The sequence below is a fragment of the Callorhinus ursinus genome, unplaced genomic scaffold, assembly GCF_003265705.2.
Source record: "Callorhinus ursinus isolate GAN/ISIS: 27379988/994484 unplaced genomic scaffold, GSC_fseal_2.0 scaffold15, whole genome shotgun sequence".
In the NCBI taxonomy this organism is placed as follows: domain Eukaryota; kingdom Metazoa; phylum Chordata; class Mammalia; order Carnivora; family Otariidae; genus Callorhinus; species Callorhinus ursinus.
The window spans coordinates 5,865,663-5,888,333 of record NW_027397077.1 but is presented as its reverse complement, the minus strand read 5'-3'; the positions used below and the strand labels follow the sequence as shown (position 1 = coordinate 5,888,333).

Sequence of the window (22,671 nt, the reverse complement as noted above, 5' to 3'; positions counted from 1 at the left end):
AACTTGATTTCCTTGAAATTTGTAAATATTTTGCTATGCTTTATATTGGAAAGAAATCTCAGGATTTCTGGAGGATGACTGGCAAATGGCATAGTGTTGTGACCTGTGCCAGTGTCAGGAATTTTCTCACACCCGTATCTCATTCTTTTCTGGCTGGTCATGGAGGAACACTGACTGCAGAATGGTTTGTGATAAAAGCTGCCAGATTGGGGGACGCCTGGGTGGCTCAGTCGATTGAGCATCCTACTCTTGGTTTTGGCTCAGGTCATGATCTTAGGGTCCTAGGATTGAGCCCAGCACTGGGCTCCCGGCATTGGGCTCAAGAGTGCTTGAGACTTCCCCTCTTCCCAACCCCCACTCTCTCTCTCTCAAATAAATAAATCTTTAAAAAAAAAGTCTCCAGTGGTGCCTGGGTGTTTCAGTCATTAAGTGTCTGCCTTCGGCTCAGGTCATGATCCCAGGGTTCTGGGATCGAGCCCCGCATCGGGCTCCCTGCTCAGCGGGAAGCCTGCTTCTCTCTCTTTCACTCCCCTTGCTTGTGTTCCTTCTCTTGCTGTCTCTCTCTCTGTCAAATAAATAAATAAATTCTTAAAAAAAAAAAAAAAAGCTTCCAGATTGGTGCTGTGAGCTGGGCCACTTCGCAGACCCTTAAGGAGAGTATTTACCCGAGTGAGATTTTGCAAGGCCCTGGAAGAAATTGCACCCCCTGGACACAGGACCTGGTGCAGTGCAGGACACACCTGGATCCCTCCATCAGCAGGTACAGCACTCAGGGTGCTGGCCTAGGCAGGTCAGGGCTGCATGGATTCCGTGGCCGCCCATGAGGACTGAATCATTTTTGGCTCCCTGTATTTCAGAGGATGAGTTCATATGTCTCATCTGGTTTGGGAGCCAGCTGGGAGATGAGTAGGGGTAAACATTGACCACATGCAGAGAGCATATAATCTTGCCTAAAGTCAATGAATGGACCATTACTTGTTGGCACAAGGGAGAACTGTGACCCAAGGTAGGAAAGTCCCTCAAATTGAGACTCATGGCAATTTCAGCTGCAGTGTGAGGCGGTCACTTCTGTATGTTTCTGTTGTGTATATTTCCCACAGGGTGGTGGGAGTCATAGACTGCACCAAGGAGGAGACTGGAAATGGAGAATTGCCCTTGAAAGAGGGGTAATGGGCTTTTTAAGGAGAACTGAAAATTCTTAGTGTGTGTATGAAATACATTTAGTTCTTTGTAAGAAAATGATATTCTGATAAAGAGGACATATGACACCTTAGAATTAATAATTTCAATTTCCTTGAAATTGAGGTGGCACTACAATTTTACAATTTCCTTGAAAATGAGTGGCACTACAGTTTTAGCTAGAAAAAGCTTTTTTTTTAAAGATTTTGTCAGAGAGCACACAATCGGGGGAGGGGTGGGAGCGGCAGGCAGAAGGAGAAGCAGGCTCCCTGCTGATCAAGGAGCCCAATGGAGGACTGGATCCCAGGACACTGGGATCATGACCTGAGCCTAAGGCAGACGCTTAACCGACTGAGCCACCCAGGTGTCCCAAGAATCAAACCAGTTTCTAACTGAAGGAATTATTAACAGTAGGGGTACCTAGAAAACAAAGGCATTTAGAGATGCCACTCAGACATAGTTTTTTTGTTAGTCCTTTTTCTCTGGGGGCTTCTCTCCTTCTGTGATAATAAGCCTGATTAGTCCTTGTAGTGCTGGTTGGGCCACCTCCACCCACTGGCCCCAGGGGTGGGCTCAGGACTTAGGTTTGACCAATAGCCACCCAGACGTCCCTAGAAAAAGCTCTTTAAGTTGCTAAAATTTTGTAATTCTAGCAGTGTAACTCTGATGAACATACCTCTAGGTAGGCTGAAAGCTCCTTCTCATTTCCTTCCATCTTGGGACCCACTAGTCTTTCATTCCAGAAATCTGATCCGAGGCAGAGAGATCAGGCAGTGTGGTCATGCTGGTGGTTCTAGAGAGGAGAAGCATCTGAGAGGCTGCTATTTCCCTTACAGAAAAGCTTGCCTGGATTTTTGGAACAGAATCTGGCTTTTTATTTGTCGCATTGGGGGTAGGATCTGCGTTATTGTGGCTTTAATGAAATAATTTCACCTACAACTTAAGAGCTTTTCCTTTATTAAAACTAGAATAAAATGTTAATGAGGGAGAAAATGAATGCCCAGTGTTGGACCACAGGCATCTGTGTCAAATCGATGCAGAGCTTCTGTGTCTGGTCTCTCTGGCTCTGCTGCTTTGGCATGGGGGCGGGTGGACGGACACCCTGCCAGCCAGCCAGGCTGCAGCTCCTTTGAGGTTAGGACTATGATTCCAGCCATTCTTAGCAGTAACTCTTTCATCTCAGGCACCTGTTTTCTGTAGTGAGGGCTGCCTTTTATGGTGACCTCCTGGCACCTCAGTATGTCCATCTGTGAGGGAGATAATCATGGTGTCTACTCCAGAGGGCTGTTGTAAGAGCATGGGCGTTACAGAATAGACTGCTCCATAAATGGCTGCTCTGGCCTCTAGTCCCTGGCATGGTTGTATCCCATTGTCATTGAATCTTGAGGAGTTGGTCACTTCCTCCTCTGGTCTTCCAGTGCCTTGTACACGTCTTAAGGGCAGGGTGGGTTTGGGTTATTACCCTCACTTCTTTACATGTGGTCCACCTTCCAGGTTCTCCATCATGGAGTGGAGTTCTGAGCACGCAGTGTGGGCTAGGGCAATGCTTTTTTGTGGATGAGCCTAAAACTTTCCTATTTTAGTCTCAGTGAATTCTTTTATTTTTACCCCTAATATTTTCCCTCCCTATTATAAAGGTAACATATGCTTTGAGTCTGAGAATATATCAAGAAGTTTGGGACATTTAGCCAACTCAAAGAGAAGGGATAACAGTCTTACCACTTGGTACAGGGCACATCTGGGTTTTGTGCTGTCTGAAGTTTATATAATATAAATATGTATAATTTATAAATATATAACTGCCATCTTTAAACAGAAGAATTTGCAATGACGAAAACAAGTCGGTAAGAAAGTGAATATTTGTTTAGATTGAAAAAAGAAATCAGAAGTTTACATTTCAAAAAGCAGACAAATCCTACAACCTGCAGTACCTTCTCCCCCTGCATTTTGGGGTGGCGTTTTGACTGCATCTTCTGACAGCAATATTATAATGTTTCTATAGAAAGGACACACAGTTGCTCCCCTAGGCTGATGCCCATCTGCTTTCTGTTATTGACAACTTAGAACACTTTATTTAAGCTTCACAATTCATCTTTGCCACGTAAATTTTTAGGATTGTTGTCAAATTTGGGAAACCTGTATCAAGTTTCTTTCGTAGGTGATCTGGGAGACTTCAAGGCATTCAACATTTTTAATGCAGTGACTACAGGGCTTTGGAAGGGGGCAGGCAGCCATGACCCCTGTGAGTAGCTGGTACTTTTAGTTTTTTTGTGTGTAGTAAAATATACATTTTACCATTTTAACCATTTTTAAGCATATGATTCAGTGGCATAGCTGGTACTTTTTGCCAGTCTTTTCCTTTGTAATTCTTTGGACCTAGTTCAGACAATATAGATTATACAATTTTATATCTTGCTTCTTTCACTTAAAAAAGGATATCGTAAGCATTTTCTCAAATCGTTTAAAAATCATAAAATTGATAGGCAAACTTATCATAATATCCTGATAGTCTGTCATGCACTCTTCTATTGCTAGACACGAGAGTAAGTACTTTCACAGTGGCGTATAAGAGATGTCTTAATGGGGGCGGGGTGTGCCTGGCTGGCTTAGTTGGAGTGTGCAACTCTTGATCTCAGAGTTAGGAGTTTGAGCCCCACATCGGGTATATAGAGTACTTAAAAATAAAATCTTTTTTAAAAATAAGGTGGGGGGGGAATGTCCTGATGGGGCTTAAACTCTGTGGCACGCTGGTGGGAGTTTGATGCCCTGTAACCAAATGGGTCAGTCTGGTCAGCCCTTATCCTTGGTGCCTCCCACAAGGCAAACATTGATAGCTTTCCTCTTCCTTCCTGGCTTTATTTTGCTAAAACTCCTTTTTGTATGTTCATTTTGTTACCAGGAATTATGCCTCATCTGTTACCCAGCTTCCTGGTAAGTCCAGGTCATGTGAGGAATGATTTTCCTTCTGCATTGTCTTGCTAAGACAACTCATTTAAAGCTGGATGGCAGACCCTCCAGTGTTGCTGAAGGAGGCCTTCAGCAGAGACTCAAACCAACAACCCATGGCCTTTCTTTGCTTTGCCTGCAAAAGATGGGGATAATTATCTTTTATTTTTTTATTTTTTCTAAAGATTTTATTTACTTGAGAGAAAGAACACAAGCAAGGGGAGCGGCAGGCAGAGGGAGACGCAGACTCGCCACTGAGCAGGGAGCCTGATGCGGGCCTCGATCCAGGGACTCGGGGATCATGACCTGAGCTGAAGGCAGATACTTAACTGACTGAGCCACCCGGGTGCCCCAGGATAATTATCTTTTAATGATAACTTTGCAACCTGAAAACCTTGGGTGTTTGGGATGTGAACTCAGTACCAACACATAATTTCTGAATGCTAGTTAGTATATTTGTTTTAAGCGATGATAGAATTTTAACCTTCTTGAGCCTACATTTTTTTTTTAAGTAATTTCTACACCCAGTGTGGGGCATGAATTTACAACCCTGAGATCACGAGTCCCCCTCTCCACCAATTCAGCCAGCCAAGCACCCCCCGGGGGCCTCATTTTTAAAATTTATTCTTGAATGACCATTCTTTTCTTTCCTGATTTTCTGCAAGAGAGAATTTTCCAAGAGATTGATTGTCATTACATTAAGAGCTTAAGCTTTGTTTACATGAAATGTTTCCATACTACCAGGTCCCAGATAAGTGTTCATGTACAGGGTCCTTCATTTATACTCCCCAGTTAATGCAGACTTGATAGATGGGGAATTATAAATGCAAAATTAACACCAGTCGGTGCTCAGAATACATTTGGTAAAATGTGTTGCATGCCTCATTTTAATAATTGTACTCACTGTATGATTAATGTGGGTTTGGATAATTGCCATGGGTGCCTTTTGAGTCCTCTGTTCTGTGTGCAGGTTTTCATGACGCAGTAGTGACTTGAGACACATCCTGTGAAGTACCTACTCTGTGTTGGTGTTCTGGACTCTGGAGATTTAGCAGTGAACAGAGCAGTCAGAAATCTCTTTGTTTTCTGGTGGGGCCAGGATGAGGGATACAAAAAATAAGACAAATAAAACATACAGTATGTTAGATGGTGGTGATAAGTGCTAAAGAGAAATAAAGCAGGGTTGTATAAGGGAGTGTGGACAGGGAGGTATGGCACGGAAGACCTCATTAAAGAAGTTATGTTTGCATAAAACGCTGAAGGAGGTAAGAGAGTGAGCCAAGAGGATACCTTGGGGGAAGAGTGTACCGAGCAGAGGGAATGGCAAGTGCAAAGGCCCTGAGGTAGGTATATTCTAGGCATGTTTGAGAACTAACAAGGAAGCTAGTATAATAGCAGATTTGATGCTGATTTTTCTTTCATTACGGGTTTACAGAAAGGCTTATTGGACCTTTATACTTCTGTTCTGCTTGTTTGGGTGTAAAGGATGCTTTTGCTTTGACTTTACAAGAATTGAAATTAAGACCCTGATAAAAACTAGGCTTTCAGAATGAGCAGATGGCTTTAGATATAGCAGTGGGTGTCATGGATTTATGAGGGAAAACATGGCTGTCTCTGAAAGTCTGTACCATCTCGGAATGCCTTCACAGAAAGGGGGGAGTCCTTACTTTGACCAAGATGGTGACCCAGGCATCTTGGCAGGAGTGACTCAAGATCCTTAGTGTGAGGCAAATGAGCCCAGTTAGAATGTATGGGAAGGTAAATCTCAACCAAAGTATTTGTATATCAAAGCTATTTAACAGCTAATATGACCTTTTTAAGTCTAATTTGTTTCTGATTATTTAAATAATATGTACTTATGAAAATTTGGTATATTAAAAAGTGTAAGAAAAAATTTAATCCTTCTATTGAAGTATAATTTATATACAATAAGACTTACCAATTTTAAGTCTAATTTGATGAGTTTTGACAAATTTATGCAGTCATACAATTATTGTCCCAGTCACAGTGTATAACATTTTTTTTAAGATTTTTAAAATTTATTTATTTGACACAGAGAGAACGAGAGAGAGAGAGAGACAGAGCAAGCATAAGCGGGGGGAGTGGCAGGCAGGCAGAGGGAGAAGCAGGCTCCCCGCTGAGCAAGGAGCCCGGTGTGGGGCTCCATCCCAGGACCCTGGGATCACGACCCGAGCTGAAGGCAGACGCTTAAGTGACTGAGCCACCCGGGCGCCCCACAGTGTACCACATTTTCATTACCCCTAAAAGTTCTCTTAGTCCCCTTTGCGGTCAGTCCTGTTGCCCTACCTCTGCAGCTGCTTATCTGCTTTCTAGAGTTGTGCTTTTTCTAGAATTCCATGTAGACGGAATCATAACATACCGTCTTTTCTTTTGTAAGTAGTGCCTCTATAATCATGTACAAGTCTGTGTGGACATTTGTTTTCATTTCTCTTAGGCAAATACATAGGAATTGGATTATTGGGTCATATTAATAAGTATTTGTTTAACTTTCTAAGAAACTGCCAAACTGTTTTCTGAAGTGGCTGTACCACTTTTTGCATTCCTACCAACAGTGTTTAAGAGTTCCAGTGACTGACCCTGGTGGTGTAGTCATGGGTTGTGCAGTTGTGGGTTGTGTGCAGATGCCAAATGGTGGTGGCTCTGGGGCTCATAAGAGGAGGTGTGAATGGTGAGTGTTGTTTTTCCACCATCAGGCTAGTCTGCCTCACACCACCCCCTGTGACTCTCCAACCCTGGGGCTTTTCTTGAGGCAGGTAAGTGGCCCCAGCAGACCCCATTTGTAGTCTCATTAACTAAATTCTAGATGTGTGAGCTCAAGGGCTCAGGGGTTTTCCTGAGTCATAGTTGTTTTATTTGCAATATCTTACTTATTTTTAAATTTTTTTTAGGGGCGCCTGGGTGGCTCAGTTGGTTAAGTGACTGCCTTCAGCTCAGGTCATGCTCTCAGGGTCCTGGGATCGAGCCCTACGTTGGGCTCCCTGCTCAGCTGGGAGCCTGTTTCTCCCTCTCTCTCTGCTGCTCCTCCTGCTTGTGCTCTCCTGCTCTCTCTCTGTCAAATAAATAAAATCTTTAATAAAAAAAATTTTTTTTCAAAGCTTTTATTTAATTTGAGAGAGAGAGAGAGAGCATGAGGGGGAGGGCAGAGGGAGGGGAGAAGCAGGCTCCCCGCTGAACAGGGAGCCCAACATGGGGCCCCATCCCAGGACCCTGGGATCATGACCTGAACCAAAGGCAGATGCTTAACTAACTGAGCCCCCCAGGTGCCCATATCTGCAATATTTTAGAAGCTGAGAATATTAAGGCACTGTTTCCAGCAGATCCTTAACCCAATTTGACAGATTTAGGGAGATGGACTGTGGAGGAAATCTGTGTCCTGTCTTAGGATGAATTATATTCTGTTTTCTTTACCTGTTTGTAGTTTCATGGACCAATGTGAGGCAATGTGGAAAGCTAAAATAGATGCTAAATCTGAAGGCAGTATTTTATGGTTATTCCCCCTCTCCCTAGGCACAGGGTCCACATATTTTGCATGGACTTCTCAGTAACCACTAATACCCCAGGATTCCTGGGAAACTGGGCCTTAGACCGCGGATGTTTAAAAATCATTAAGAGATCCCTCTGCTCAAACCACATGTGGGACAGAGAGAGTAGCAGGTGAAAAAGAGCAGGTATTTGGGGCATTTTTCTTTCTTCTGGCCAGGTTGAGGCCACTAGAGAGCGAGCTGTTCTGTGTGTAATCCTTTGGAAGTTTGATCCTTCATTTTCCCACAGAGATGCGGTCTATAAGGGAAGCTGGAACAGAAGCTCCACTTCTTCATCTGCAACCCCAAATGTGAGAAATATGTGGTATGGTGAAGCCATACTTATGTTCATATTGAAAGACTAAAAACATAATTGAAATAAAAGAACACAAACGGGCACCTAGGTGGCTCAGTCGGTTAAGTGTCTGCCTTCGGCTCTGGTTATGATCCCAGGGTCCTGGGATCGAACCCCGGCATCAGGCTCTCTGCTCAGCAGGGAGTCTACTTCTCCCTCTTCCTCCGCCTGCCACTCTGCCTACTTGTGTGTGTGTGTGGGTGCGCTCTCTGTTTCTGTCAAATAAATAAAATCTTTTTTAAAAAATTTTAAAAATGAAAGAATCACAAAATAGGACTTACCTTATTATGTGCAATGCAATATTTACTCTTTTTTCCTATTTGATTAAAACAAACTACTAGTTACCGCTCACTAATTGTATTACACACCCACACAGTAGAGGTCTGCTCCAGGCCTCTCGTCTCCATTTTACAAACCAGAAAACCGGAACCCAGAGGGAGCCAGGGACTTGGAGATTTTCTCCAAGCAATCGAGTGGCTGAATTGGGACTAGAATCTGGCTCCACCTCACTACAGGGTAATCAGTTGTCTCCCTAACTCCACCTCATATTTGGCAGTTTCTTCTGTCATCAGCTTGTCTCAAGCGAGGATTAGCCTTATTTTTCTTGCCTCTCTACCCAAGATAATGATGATTCTCAAGGGAGCAGTGTCCTGCGGACTGCCAGAGTCAGGTGCTGGGGGGAGGGTGGCAAGGTGCCACATCATACCCAGCAGCTAATGAATACACTGAGGACCTGGGAGGAGGAGATGGAGACATTGACCTGGCCTTTTGGCCTCCAGCCACACCCGTGCACCCCATACTCTAGAGAGTTGCCATGAAGGACCAGTTTTTGTTGTAGATTTTTTATTAGAGTAGGGATGGGTAAGAGAGATACCTGGAGAGAGAGATTTTTCTACGTGAATACACTTAAGGAACTTTGAACAGAGTTGGAAAGGGATTCACATTGGTGTTATCATTACTCTGACGACTAAAACAGTTTATACTTTAATGAAAGGTTTGGATTGTGTTTCTAAAGCCTGGACCATGAGGAGTGTCTTGTACATTGACAAATAATTATGGTACCTGGTTTGTGCTTGGGTACTGGCAGACCGACCCTGAGTCAGTACAGTAGCTTTTCTTTGGTATTGCTCTTACTCCAGAGGTCTTTTCAGTGGATTAGTATGAACTAGTCTGTGTAGACTCTAAGAAAGGTCTGGTGTGGCCAAGTATCTCAGAGCTCCACCTTCTGGAGAGAGTCTAGAATGGCTGGAATATGTTCATCCTTGGAGCTTAGAAACCTTCTCAGCACATGCTCTCCTGAGGGCTTCTGTGATGATGAGAAGGTGGTGCCAGGAGAGAAATCAGGACCTTTGGTTTTCGTCTCTTTGCATATAGGAAAGCTTATTGATTCCTAATCCTCGAGTCCAGTTGGGGCCCAGAGTCGGATCTCTCTAAAAAGAGATTAACAACCTGTTTAAACTTTTATTTAAGAGAGGCTGCGTTATAAATAGAAAATATACGTGGTGAAGGCACCCCCACACCAGGGTAAATGTCCCATGTACAGGGGAGGAGTGCTGTATCTGAGCACTAGTTTCAAAGACCCTGGACCTAGAGGTGGTCCTGTGAGGACATCCAACAGTTTGAGGTTCATTTGGGAGCTGTGGCTTGTTGTCCCTGGCCCTGGATGAGTTTCCTCACCTCCCTAAATCAGCTTCATTGTTTGCAACAGAGAGAAAAATAGTGTCTTCTTCACAGAAAGTATCCCACGGACCAAATGAGGTAAGTTTCTATAATGAGCCTAGCATGTAATGGGTGCTTTAGTCACTTTAGAGGACAGTGGGCACATCTTCAGCAGACCTAGTCTCATCACCAGCATGTCAGTTGGGGTAATGGGAACTGCAAGAGTTCTCATTAAGAACCCTACAGATAAGGGAATGTCCCATGCCCTGTAAGTAGTGCTAGTAGCAACTGTGTAGTCTGTAAGACAGAAAACAGAACTAGCTTGACATGCCTTGAAATGGTTAACGGCTGCATAGAGGTTGCTTTGCTGAGATCTGGGGTGTTTAGGGATGCAAAGTCAGGTCTAAGGCCCTGAACCTCAGAGTGGATAAGAGCCCTGATTACCCCAGGAGCACAGCTTTGGTTTAAAGGTGTGCCCCAGCTTTTGGATCTGGATAGAATTGATAAAAATAGTCAGTGACCTAGAACACCATGTATCTTTTTAAATGGAGTTAGCCAGCCTTGATCAGTTGTTTTTAGATACAGATGTTAATCATTAAAGCTAGGCCCAAGCTCCACTGCTAATAAGGTTAATGGGGCTTGTCTTTGGCCTTGGAGTTGGAGGGAGGGGAGTGGACACCCTAGGGGAGTAAATCTTACCAGATGGTGAGTAAGCAGGTTTTCCCTTTAACTGCATTTTATAAAAATATAATTAACGACTAAGAATCCTAATGTAATCTAGGATGATGAGGCAGTGTAGGTTCAACATCATTTCTAACAAACGTATCGCTCTGATGGGAGATACTGATAACCGGAAGGCGATGGCATGTGTGGCGGCAGGTAGTTATGTGGGCAGTTATCTTCCTCTCATTTTTGCTCTGAACCTAAAACTACTCTAAAAAATAAAGTATTAAAAATATGTATGTATGGGGGCGCTTGGGTGGCTCAGTCGGTTAAGCGGCTGCCTTCGCTCAGGTCGTGGTCCCGGCGTCCTGGGATGGAGCCCTGGCGCGGGCTCCCTGCTAGGCGGGAAGCCTGCTTCTCCCTCCGCCCCTCCCCCGGCTCGTGCGCGTCAGCGCGCCCGCGCTCTCTCAAATAAAATCTTAAAAAAATGTATGAAGTTAATCTTACTAGAAGATGGTAAGATTTAAACGGAATTATTTGGTTTGAAATGGGCCTTTACCTTATCGTGGCTTTGCATTTTTCCCGCCTAGTGGAGGGCCCGGGTAATCTGGGGACACCTGGGGCCAGTCCCTGCGTGTCGGTATCTGGCCCCGCCCCGCGGTAGCTCCGGCTGTTTGTTGGTGCGGGAGGAGGCGGAGCCGGGGTGGGCGGCGTGGGCGGGGCCCCGCCTGAGCTCCGGCTGTTTGTCTTTTTGCTGAAGTACTCTCGGCTCTGAGGCGGTTCCCAGGCCGCTTCCAATGCCAGTTGTCTCTCTTTGCTTCCAGCAGAGCGCCCTGGCCCGCGCAACCGGAGACTTGAGGCCAGACAGACGGACGCACGGACAGACGACAGACGGAGGACGCGCTGGCCGCTGGACCCCGCTGCCTCCCCCTTCTCCCTGCCGCCTGCGCCTGGAGGATGAGCCCAGCCTTCAGGGCCATGGACGTGGAGCCCCGCACCAAGGGCGTCCTGCTGGAGCCCTTTGTCCACCAGGTCGGGGGGCACTCATGCGTGCTCCGCTTCAACGAGACAACCCTGTGCAAGCCCCTGGTTCCGAGGGAGCACCAGTTCTACGAGACCCTCCCAGCCGAGATGCGCAAATTCACTCCCCAGTACAAAGGTGAGCCCCCGCTGCCATAGGGGTCCCCATCGCCTGGCGAGGAGATGCGAGGCGGCGCAGCCATGGAAGGCCCGGGCAGCCATCCCGGGAGCCCTCACCCCTCCCCTCACTCTTGTGTTTTCCCTCCTCCTCCTCTTGGCCCTGAGCCCAGCGCCTCACACCCTCAGTTTGCAAGCCCTGGTAAGATTGCTCAATTGTTTTGTTTTGTGGATTTGTTTTGAGTTTATTTTTGGTGGAAGTGTAGTTGTGTTTTATGTTCAGGTGTCTCTTGATCACAGTAACCCATAGCCCCCATGGGGGAACAGCGGGGGAAGACTTTGGGAGGATTTTACCCAGAATCCTTGCCGCCTGCTTTTTGTCCTCCAGGAAACCAGAAGCCCTGGTGATTAGGTAGGCTGGGAGCAGGGTTGAGTCAGATGGAATGCAGGAGTGGGAGGCCTGTGCTGATTAGCTGAAGCCCTTTGCTATTACGGAATGTCCCTGAAATTGCAATGTTATGGCAAGCCTTTGATTCACATATGGTGACTCTCTCTTTCTTTTTATAATGCATTTTTGGGGTGACATCAGCAGCCACCAGCATGGTGTGGTCTTTCCTGGGGTGGGGGGATATTTTGTAAATCAAAGAATCCATTAAAAGAAAGAAATTAACTATACATTGCCTGGTTATACAAAAGACTCTTGAACAACTTAGGTTCTTCTGGGACTGTTGAAACATGCTCTTTGAAGACAGAATGTACTGGGCGCCTCTCTCTGTACTCTGAATATGCATGTGTGTTATGGTGGGGAGGTGGGGGAGTTGAGGGCCCTCACTTGGTCCTTCTCTGTTGTTTTTTCCAGGACAAAGCCAAAGGCCCCTTGTTAGCTGGCCGCCCCTGCCCCCTTTTTCCCCCTGGTTCTTTCCCCATGGCCACAGGGAAGTGTGGTCCCCTGAATTCCCCACCCCAGCTCCTCTGCTCCTCTGCACCCAGAGCCAGGGACCACCTCAGAAGTGTCATCTCTCTCTGAGCACGCATTCCCCTGCAGCGAGCAAGCGAGCGGGCGGGCAGCAAGGACTGAGCAAATTGAGTGATCCCGGGCCAGAGAGGCCTGGGAGGAAAGGTGTTCAGCCAGTCGGTTGTAAGGCGCTCGTCGGCACCTGCTGAAACGCTCCCACCTGGCAGCCCCCTCCTCAAAGACTGTCTAATTACACATGGCAGGTTCTAGAGACTGAAGGGGGAGAGCTGCTTTCAAGGCCACCACGCGTCTGTGCTCCCGGCCCGACCCTATTTGCCTTGTGTTCATTTTGTTCTTTTGTGACTGCAAAGACCAATAAAGTAACATGTTTGAGGACAAAAGGCTTGGGGTGCCCACCCGTGTGGGGGTGCTGCAAGAAGCCTTTGCTAGGGTGTCTGTTGTGCTGTGTGGTTTGTTTTGTTTGCTCCTTTATTTTGTTTTGCTTGCCCAGTCTTCCCTTACCCTTGGATGCTTCTTACCCCTCAAGGCAAACCTTTGTTCCCCCTGTGTTCAGGCTCTGCTTTAAAGCAAGCCTCAGGCCTTCGGAGTTTCTGTTTAGGGCATCAAAAAATCCCACAAGATACAAAGAGCAAATGTTTTTACGTCTCTCTTAGGTTTAGAAGAATTACATAAAACTTAATAAACATTTTCAATGATGGAAAAATGTGTCTTGTAATTCTTTGGCTCTTGCCTTGTTGAGTGCATCAGAGAGGAAGACTCTCGGCCATGTTTGCTCCCTAATCGCTTGTCTTGTATGGTGTCATCTTTTCTAGCTGTTTTGATATTTGTTAGGTTTGCAGATGAGTTTGGGGCCTCTGGCAACATAGAGACTAAGGAACAGGGTAAGAAAAAAACAAATGTTACAATCATGTTATTTATAACACATCTTCTGTGGAATTCAGAGTTCTCTCTGCTCCTCACCCCCCTTTCAGGTGTGGTGTCTGTGCGCTTTGAAGAAGACGAAGACAGGAACCTCTGTTTAATAGCGTATCCATTAAAGGGGGATCACGGAACTGTGGACAGTGTCGACAATTCAGACTGTGAGCCAAAAAGTAAGCTCCTGAGGTGGACAAACAAAAAACATCACGTCCTAGAAACGGAAAAGAGCCCCAAGGACTGGGTGAGGCAGCACCGGAAAGAGGAGAAGATGAAGAGGTAGGTGTAAACTGGGGGGTGGGGGGGGGTGTACTCCGCGGAAGGGCAGGTGTCAGGGGTTCTCAGTACGGCCCAGGTCCCTGGAGCTAGGGACTCAAACGATGGACTTCGTAAGTGCCTTGTCACTCAGTGGCCAGTTCCCAAGTGGCAGCTTCTCTTTTAATGACTCTGGGTTGCACTTTTGAAGTTTGTGTTAAATATTAGCATTTGAAGGTGAGTATTTTTGAAATAGAAAATGGAAAAGACGTAGTAGACGTTTTCTTAATGTATTATATGTGAAGCTAAAAGGCAGTGCCACTTATCTCTTCAGCCCTGAGGTTACCTTTGGATTGTAGAACTATCACGTTTCTTACATTTTTAAAATTTTTCTTTTAAAAACAGATTTATTCAGAGAGAGCATGCACGCACACATGAGTGTGCAGTGGGGCGGAGAGAGGGAGAGGGAGAGAGAGAATATTAAGCAGACTCCCTGCTGAGCCTGGAAGCCTATGCTGGGCTCGATCTCACGACCCTGAGATCATGAGCTGAGCTGAAACCAAGAGTTGGACACTTAACCACCTGAGCCACCTAGGCACCCCAGAAATACCACATTTCTTTCATATTTTATAATTAGGACAAAAGATAATCACTTGATTTTTCAAATATAGGTTGGGTGTGTACCAAAAGGGAGTTTTGTGCACTTTCTAAAATAAAAATGACTTTTACCAAATTTATGGAAAACTTCATAAAAATGTACCTTTTTTTTAATATTTCATTTATTTGCGAGAGAGCATGAGTTGGGGGTGGGGAGGGGGCGGAGCATAGGGAGAGGGAGAAGCAGACTCCCTGAGGAGCAGGGAGCCCGATGACATGGGGCTTGATCCCAGAACCCTGAGATCATGACCTGAGCTGAAGGCGGATGCTTAACTGACTGAGCACCCAGGTGCCCCCATAAAAATGTACCCTTAGGGGCGCCTGGGTGGCTCAGTTGGTTAAGTGTCTGCCTTCGGCTCGGGTCGTGATCCCAGGGTCCTGGGATTGAGCCCCGCATCGGGCTCCCTGCTCTGCGGGCAGCCTGCTTCTCCCTCTCCCACTCCCCCTGCTTGTGTTCCTCTCTCGCTGTGATAAATAAAATAATAGAATAAATAATAATAAAATAAATAAAATCTTTTAAAAAAATACCTTTAAAAAAAACTTTTAAGTGCAATTTTACCACTTTGGCCTTCGAAAATATATCCTAGGTCTAGGAGTTGATTTATATTTTATTTGTTTATTTTTAATAAAAAAAAACAAATTTTTTTTTAAGTAGGCTCCATGCCCAATGGGGAGCCCAACTTGGGGATTGTATTCACAACCCTGAGATCAAGACCTGAACTAAGATCAAGAGTCAGATGCTTAACTGATTGAGCCACCCAGGCACCCCTAGGAATTGATTTTTAAATGGAAGTTATAAACAAAGGAAAGTACAGACTTACAATGAATCAGATTTGCACCATATCACCCAAATCCACTTATATTAATGCAGACATGGAGCACCTGGGTGGATCAGTCAGTTGTGTCCAACTCTTGATTTTGGCTCAGGTCATGGTCTCAGGATCGTGAGGTGGAGCCTGCTTAGGATTCTCTATCTCCCTCTGCCCCTTCCCTGATCTCTGTCAAAAAAAAAAAGATATAATGAAGTCATCTAATTTGTTGTTTATTCTGCCTTATAAATGTCATTAGCCTTTTGTTAGGATATAACCTGCTAGTTAATTTATTTTGAAGTAAAGTCTAATCATACAAGGTAAAAAAAAAAAAAAAAAGACTCTGGATTAAATTATGCCATTTTGGATAAATAGCTACAGTGGCAGCTATAAAAGAGTTTTAGTCACTCACTGCTTCTGCGGCTGCCCTGAGCCAGGCCCTATGGGGATGCTGCAGTGACCAAGACAGGAGCCATCCCAGCACCTCAGGTTGTTCACTGATGGTGAGAGACAGAATGGTCAGTTAGGTATCCCTGAAATGTAGGATCTACCTATACAGAGCCTTCCAGGTGCCACTCCTTGGCAGAGCTTGTAAAAATATAAATGATATATGTAAATTGAAGTACTTATAATGTAGCTAAGGAAGTTGGCTTATTCCCATGGGATTTCAATTCAGCTTTTCTCAGTCTCCAGCATTTGGAATCAGGGAACCTGCACGTATCAGAAGCCAGGGGGGTCGTACCACCTAGAAGAACAGGGCAGTGAAGGCTGCTTGGGAGGGAGTGGTGGAGGTGCAGGGGTGGAGGCAGAGGCTGTTCTTGCATCTTAGGTTTTCCTTACTGTAGAAAAAACTGAGCTGGCCCCTTAATTTTTTAAAAATCAACTTTTTGAGGTATAATACACTTAATAAAATGTATCCATTTGAAGTGTTTAATGTGTACACTGAAACCAGTGTACCACCAGGGGAACCACTACCATGTCAAGATCTCAAACTTCCCACCACTCCAAAAGTTCTTTCATGCCTCTTTGGCCCTGAATTTTGATAAGACATTGTGATTTATTGCCTTCTTTTCTCCTTACAGCCATAAATTAGAAGAAGAATTTGAGTGGTTAAAGAAATCTGAAGTCCTGTACTACAGTGTAGAGAAAAAGGGGAATGTCAGTTCCCAGCTTAAACACTATAACCCTTGGAGCATGAAGTGTCACCAGCAACAGTTACAGAGAATGAAGGAGAATGCAAAACATCGGAGCCAGTATAGTATCCTTTGTTCGCAGAGTCTCTCTGCCTTGGGGGAGGGGAGGGTGGGTGGGATCCTAAGAGCGCAGAGAGGTTGGGTTTGTTTTCTAGTCATGGTTGTGCCAGGGCACCCGGTGCAGTAACCGCGGGCAGATACCCATTCCCACAGGAACGGGCTGGTCTGGGAACGCAGGTGGTGGGGAAGCAGGTGAGGGGCACCCCATGGAGGGACCAAGCTGCCTCAGGGAGGCTTTAGCCTAGAGTGCAAGGGGCTGGTTCGTGTTTTCAGAAGTTCCCTTGCTTACCTGCCAGGGTTGGGGTGGTGGGTGGGTGCTGACCTTTCAGTCCTGGTTCACCAGACTGGCACATGAAGAATAGCACAGGGGCCTTTCTTTTTTCCCCCTTCTAGCCCATTAAGCTATGTTTCACTGATTTCTTTCTTTTTTTTAATCTTACGGGGGGGAAATTCCTCAGAATTGAGCATGCTTTATTTTTTATTTTTAACTTTTTACTTTTTTTATTTATTTATAAATTTTTACACATTTAGTTTTATTGTAACAGAGCAACTTGTACACTTGCATCATCTTTCTTTTCCAGTGAAACAAAAAGAAAATTTAAAAATATGAACAGGAACAAAATTACAATAGAGAATGTCAATTCCAAATAAGATCCTGTGGGTTCTACTGATTCTCCCATCGAGTGGCAGGGGTCAAGTCATCATTAGGAGAGAGTTTTATTTTAAAGATTTATTTATTTATTTGACAGAGAGAGACACAGCGAGAGAGGGAACACAGCAGGGGGAGTGGGAGAGGGAGAAGCAGACCTCCCGCAGAGCGGGGAGCCCGATGCAGGGCTCGATCCCAGGACCCTGCGATCATGAACTGAGCTGAAGGCAGATGCTTAATGACTGAGCCACCCAGACACCCCAATAAAATCTTTAAAAAAAAAAAAAAAGGCTTCCAAGTCATATTCCAGATTGTATGCAGTAGTCTAGTTGTGACCTAGCTAGACCTTAACCTTAATGTTTATGTCATCCAGTATTCTAACATTGACTTTATTTATTTATTTTTAAAGAGTTATTTATTTGACAGAGAGACAGCGAGAGGGAACACAAGCAGGGGGAGTGGGAGAGGGAGAAGCAGACCTCCCGCGGAGCAGGGAGCCCGATGGCGGGGCTCGATCCCAGGACCCTGCGATCATGACCTGAGCTGAAGGCAGACGCTTAACGACTGAGCCACCCGGGAGCTCCCTACTAGAGGATATTTTAAACATGTTAAACATAGAATAATACTTAGAATTTATAAGTACCAGTGACCCAGGTTCAGCAGTTAACTCACTTAAGTCCGACTCATGCCATGACTGTCTTCTTACACTTAGCACCCTCAGCCGAGCTCTTTCTGAAGTGTTTCATGGATTTCTAAGAGAAGGATATTGAAGGATATTTTAAGACATTATTACCATTATTGCTCCTTGAAAGTGGGTAATAATTCCTTATTATCAAATATCTAGTCTGTATCCACATTTTCCTAATTGTCTCATAAATCTGTTTTTACTGATGGATTGTTTGAATGGGGATCCATGTGAGGTTCCTATGTTGTATTTGGTCGAAATGTTTAAGTCTTTTTAAATGCCCTTTCTGTTTTTTCTTCTTGGAAATTTCTTGTCAAAGAAACTAGGTCTTTGGGGTGTCTGGGTGGTGCAGTCAGTTAAGCGGCTGACTCTTGGTTTCAGCTCAGGTCCTGATCTCAGGATCATGAGATCAAGTCCCGAGTTGGGCTCTAGGCTCAGCGGACGGTCTGCTTGAGACTCTCTCCCTCTCCTCCCCTGCTCAGTAAATAAATCTTTAAAAAAAAAAAGAAAGAAAAACTAGGTCTTCTGAAGTTTCTGACCATCTGGATTTTACTGATGACATTCCTGTGGTGTCTTTTACATGTTACTCTTTTCCCTCTGTTTCCATTAAGTTGATGATATCTCCAGGCTTGATCAATTCAAGGTCAGTTTTGGGGTGGGGGCAAAATCCTTCTGCGGTGGTGTTGGCCATAAGCAAGTGCACTATTTGTCTTTCTCTCCTGTATTGCTGTTGCCTTAGATCATTTTTCCACTAGGCAGTTTTCTAATTTTGTAGTTCCTTAGCTGGAGTCTGTAAAAATAAACTTTTTCTCGTCAACTATATGCTTATCGTGAGGTATAGTTGATATAGAAAAGGCAGATTAAATGTTCTTTTATTTACTAAATACTTGGAATAATGGGTGGGTTTTTCAACATCCTCCAAAGGTGACCAATGAATTTTTCAGCATCATTATGAATCTATGAATTTAAACATACTTGATGTGGTTTAGTCCATTGAGGTTTTTATTTGTACTGATGCACAAATTCTCCCATGTTTGGTCTTTTAAAATAGGCTCTTGAGTCCTTCTGACACAATCACAATAGTCTGTGATGACTGTCTTACTTTCTGGCATGAAAAGATGCTCCAGGGCCATGTTTCCTGCTCCAGATGTGAGTTCCTCATTTCTCTAAGGCCGGAGTTTACAAACCTTCTCAGTACAGGGCCAAATAGTAAATGTTTTAGGCCGTACAGTCTGTCACAGCTCTGCCGTTGTGGTACGAAAGTATCCATAGATGATAATGTAAATGAGGGAGCGCGACTATCCTAGTAAAACTGTGGTCACCAAGATTTGCATATCATTTAGTTTTCATGTGTCATGAAGTATTATATATATTTTTTGATGACCTAAAAGTTTAAGAACGATTTCTAGTTTGCAAGCCATACAACAAATAGGGAGCCATAGTTCACCAATCCCTGCCCTAGGAAAACTGGTCCAGGCGCTAGGGGTGCTCAAACATCCAGCAAGTCATTGTTTCTAGACCTTTTCGGTGCCACACAGTGGGGAAATACACATTTATTTATTTATTTTTTAAGATTTTATTTATTTATTTGACAGAGGGAGAGAGAGAAACAGGCTCCCCGCTGGGCTGAGAACCTGCTGAGGGGCTCGATCCCAGGACCCTGGGATCATGACGTGAGCTGAAGGCAGATGCTTAACTGACTAAGCCACCCAGGTGCCCCCATACACATTTTATTTTTTTTTTAAAAGATTTTATTTATTTGTTAGAGACTGAAATAGTGACAGAGAACATGAGTGGGGAAGAGAGGAAGAAACAGGCTCCCCGCTGAGCAGGGAGCCCAATGCGGGGCTTGATCCCAGGACCCCGGGGTCATGGCCCGAGCTGAAGGCAGATGCTCGCCCGACTGAGCCACCCAGGTGCCCCAATACACATTTATTTTAAAGAGAAAATTTTTCATGAGTTCATACCGATATTTCAGTTCACATATAAGGCTACAGGATTTACTTATTCAGTGTTCTTTTTATAACTTAGTACAGTCTGGTGTGGAACCCTCTTCCCACACCTTGCTGAGTTCAGGAAGTGGTGTGTGTGTGTCTCCCAGGCTGGGGGAAGCCCAGGCCTGTGTTGAGTCTGGGCCCAGGCAGTTCCCTGACAAGAACTGAATATGCCTTTTAGACCTCTCGTCAGCCTTGGGCTCCCTGCATGGGGTGGGTAGCAGGACTGGTGGGGCCTTCTGTGGACTCGGGCTTCTTTGAGACTCTGTGTGCAGGCATTGTGCCCTGGCAGTGCCAAGGCCCCATGCAGCAGCACCTTCTCTTTAGAGGAAGGATTGTCCTTAACCACTCAGAATTCATCTTACTGGAAAACCTGACTTCCCGCTATGAGGTGCCTTGTGTCCTGGACCTCAAGATGGGTACCCGCCAGCACGGTGACGATGCTTCAGAGGAGAAGGCAGCCAACCAGATCCGCAAGTGCCAGCAGAGCACATCTGCAGTCATCGGTGTCCGTGTGTGTGGCATGCAGGTGAGGGAGACGCTGGTGTACAGTGTGGGCTGGCCAGGGCGTCCAGTAGCTGCCACTCCTGACCCCTGGCATAGTCCTCTTTTCCCAAGATCCAGCACGACTGAGGGAGTCTCTGGCTCTCTGGGTAGGAAAGCACGCATGCTTGGGTGAACCCTCTGGGGCTGACACGGGTTGACTGAGTCCAGAGCCTCTGGGCAGGAGAGGGAGTAAAAGCCAGAAGGTTAGGCCCTCTCCACCGATCCATATACTAAGCAGGGGTCCGTGGACAGAACCAGGTCAGAGGGCCGCATCCTGAGTGGTGGTTGATCGGAGAGGATAGTGTCTTGTGTGACTGGCATACTTAACAGGTTAAAGGATCTGACCCAGGGCTGTCCTATTGCTGCTGTTCCCCAGGTTCAGGCTTTGAGACGGCTGCCAGTACCTAACCTGCTGGTCTCCCTCCCACAGGTGTACCAGGCGGGCAGTGGGCAGCTTATGTTCATGAACAAGTACCATGGACGGAAGCTGTCGGTGCAGGGCTTCAAGGAGGCACTTTTCCAGTTTTTCCACAACGGTCGGTACCTGCGCCGTGAGCTCCTGGGCCCGGTGCTTAAGAAGCTGACTGAGCTCAAGGCCATTTTGGAGCGACAGGAGTCCTACCGCTTCTACTCAAGCTCTCTACTGGTCATCTATGATGGCAAGGAATGGCCTGAGGTGGCCCTGGACTCAGATGCTGAGGACTTGGAGGACCTGTCAGAGGAGTCAGCTGACGAGTCTGCTGGTGCCTATGCCTACAAGCCCATCGGCACCAGCTCAGTGGACGTGCGCATGATCGACTTTGCACACACCACCTGCAGGCTGTATGGCGAGGACAGCGTGGTACATGAGGGCCAGGATGCTGGCTATATCTTTGGGCTCCAGAGCCTGATAGACATTGTCACAGAGATAAGTGAGGAAAGCGGGGAGTGAGCCTGCTGGCTGCACCAGCACTCAAAAGAGACTCTGTGTCCCAGGCACAGCTGTGCTGCGTCGGGGAGGAGGCCAGTATGGCCAGGCCGTTGGCCCCTGCAGCCTGGAGCTGATGTGCAGAGGCCTCTGTGAGTCCCAGCCTGAGCCAGCCCCAACCGCGTTCGGAGTCTTTTATTTATTTTAACTATTTCTTCAACATTCCACATTTGATGATGCAGATACCTCTTTCTTCCCTGAGTGTAAATGTTCTAATACAAACCTTTTTGTTAATTGTACACAGTGCTGCTGTCGTTCTTACTAGGCGCGGGCAGCCAGCCCCCTTCCCAACCCTCAGAAGCCTCACACATGCTGTCTCCTCCCCCCACCCTAGCCCAGGAATATTCTCCTTGCCACTGCCCCCACCTCATAGACCTAAAGTCACCACTGCTTCTTGGCTTGGCCCTTAGGTCTCTTTGGGGTCTTTGCTGGCCTAGTATCCTAGCACCCTCCAAGCAGAGAACTACTTGACTTCTTGATACAGGTCTTTTCCCTCTCCTCCGTGCAGCTTAAGACAAAGTTGGGCAGCATGTGTGCCAGACCTTGGATCCAGCTCCTGCACTGTGATGTCAGGCGTCCTAGAGCCAAACTGGGGCCTTGAGGAGCTGCCAGGCTCTGATCTGCTGGCAGCCATGGGCTCCACAATAAAAGGTCCTAGGAGGTGGGGGGTCCCAGTGAGAAAGGGTGTTCCTCTTAAACCACACCACATGTCACCACTGCTACCCACCACTATGCCCGTCTCATCTATCCAGCTCCAGCCAAGGCAAGCCCCTAAGAGCTACTTCTTTGCTAGGAGGGTTCTGGGAGGTGTGGCAGGAGGTCTTGAACGGCAGAACCAGGCACCAGGGAGAAGGGCACAGACCCAAAGCCAAGAAGGTAGGGTCTTGATGTCCAGTTCTAGCAGCCCCACACCACCCCGAAACTCCCAGCACTTCCTCTCCAAGGCTCGCTATGCCTATGTGCACTACGTCCCAAAACACCCAACTGCATACACTGGCCTGTTTGTGCCCACACCCCCTGCACCCTGGGCCCAGGCTTCCAGTGGGGAATGTGGCTGGACCAGTCCCTGGACAGGAACAGAAGGACCCTTAGGGCCTCTCCCCTGGGTCCTTCCCTCTCTCAGGACATCAAGGACAGGTGAGGGCTGACTGGACAGGTGTGCAGGGTCAAACACGCTCTTCAGGCCACATAGCACGCCCCCTCCCACCCTCACCAGCTCTCCTGTCTTGCTCAGAAATAAGACAATTTGGAGTTGTAAGTCCTACAAAGACAAGAGAGCAATGTGACAGCGACTGGGAGTGTGATGACCTTAGGCTGTGAGGGAGGGAAGTGAGTCCCAGGCAGAGGAAACCATATGCAAAGACCCACATTAGAGGAGTAGAGAGGAGGGGGGTGGGCAGCGAGGACGGGAGGACTTTGGACTGGGGAATGGCTAACCTGGTTTCGGTGCGTGCGGCTGGAGTAGGGACCCCGTGGAAAGGGGT

General features: G+C 46.3%; 1 protein-coding gene and 2 long non-coding RNA genes across 6 annotated transcripts in view; 1 reads left to right on the top strand and 2 right to left on the bottom strand.

Annotated features, from left to right (window-relative positions):
* IP6K2 (inositol hexakisphosphate kinase 2) overlaps positions 1–21,426 on the top strand; it is a 30,607-nt gene extending 9,181 nt beyond the window's left edge. The window contains exons 2-7 of one of the 4 annotated variants that reach the window (XM_025885181.2): positions 3,338–3,421; positions 11,172–11,503; positions 13,429–13,651; positions 16,176–16,351; positions 20,028–20,203; positions 20,651–21,426. In XM_025885181.2, the coding sequence (XP_025740966.1) occupies positions 11,302–11,503; positions 13,429–13,651; positions 16,176–16,351; positions 20,028–20,203; positions 20,651–21,151 (1,278 nt within the window). In that variant the 5' untranslated portion in view covers positions 3,338–3,421; positions 11,172–11,301 and the 3' untranslated portion in view covers positions 21,152–21,426. Of the gene's footprint in view, positions 1–3,337; positions 3,422–11,168; positions 11,504–13,428; positions 13,652–16,175; positions 16,352–20,027; positions 20,204–20,650 lie in introns of all 4 variants that reach the window. The other 3 variants (XM_025885180.2, XM_025885183.2, XM_025885182.2) reach the window with 3 other exon arrangements.
* On the bottom strand, positions 1,554–5,133 carry LOC141374190 (uncharacterized). The gene is made up of 3 exons (XR_012380877.1): positions 5,030–5,133; positions 1,856–1,972; positions 1,554–1,599 (listed from the first exon to the last, which is right to left on the bottom strand). It is a non-coding gene; the product is annotated as an uncharacterized lncRNA (long non-coding RNA).
* LOC141374191 (uncharacterized) lies at positions 17,274–17,749 on the bottom strand. The gene is made up of 2 exons (XR_012380878.1): positions 17,664–17,749; positions 17,274–17,582 (listed from the first exon to the last, which is right to left on the bottom strand). It is a non-coding gene; the product is annotated as an uncharacterized lncRNA (long non-coding RNA).
* Positions 21,427–22,671: the final 1,245 nt, after the last annotated feature.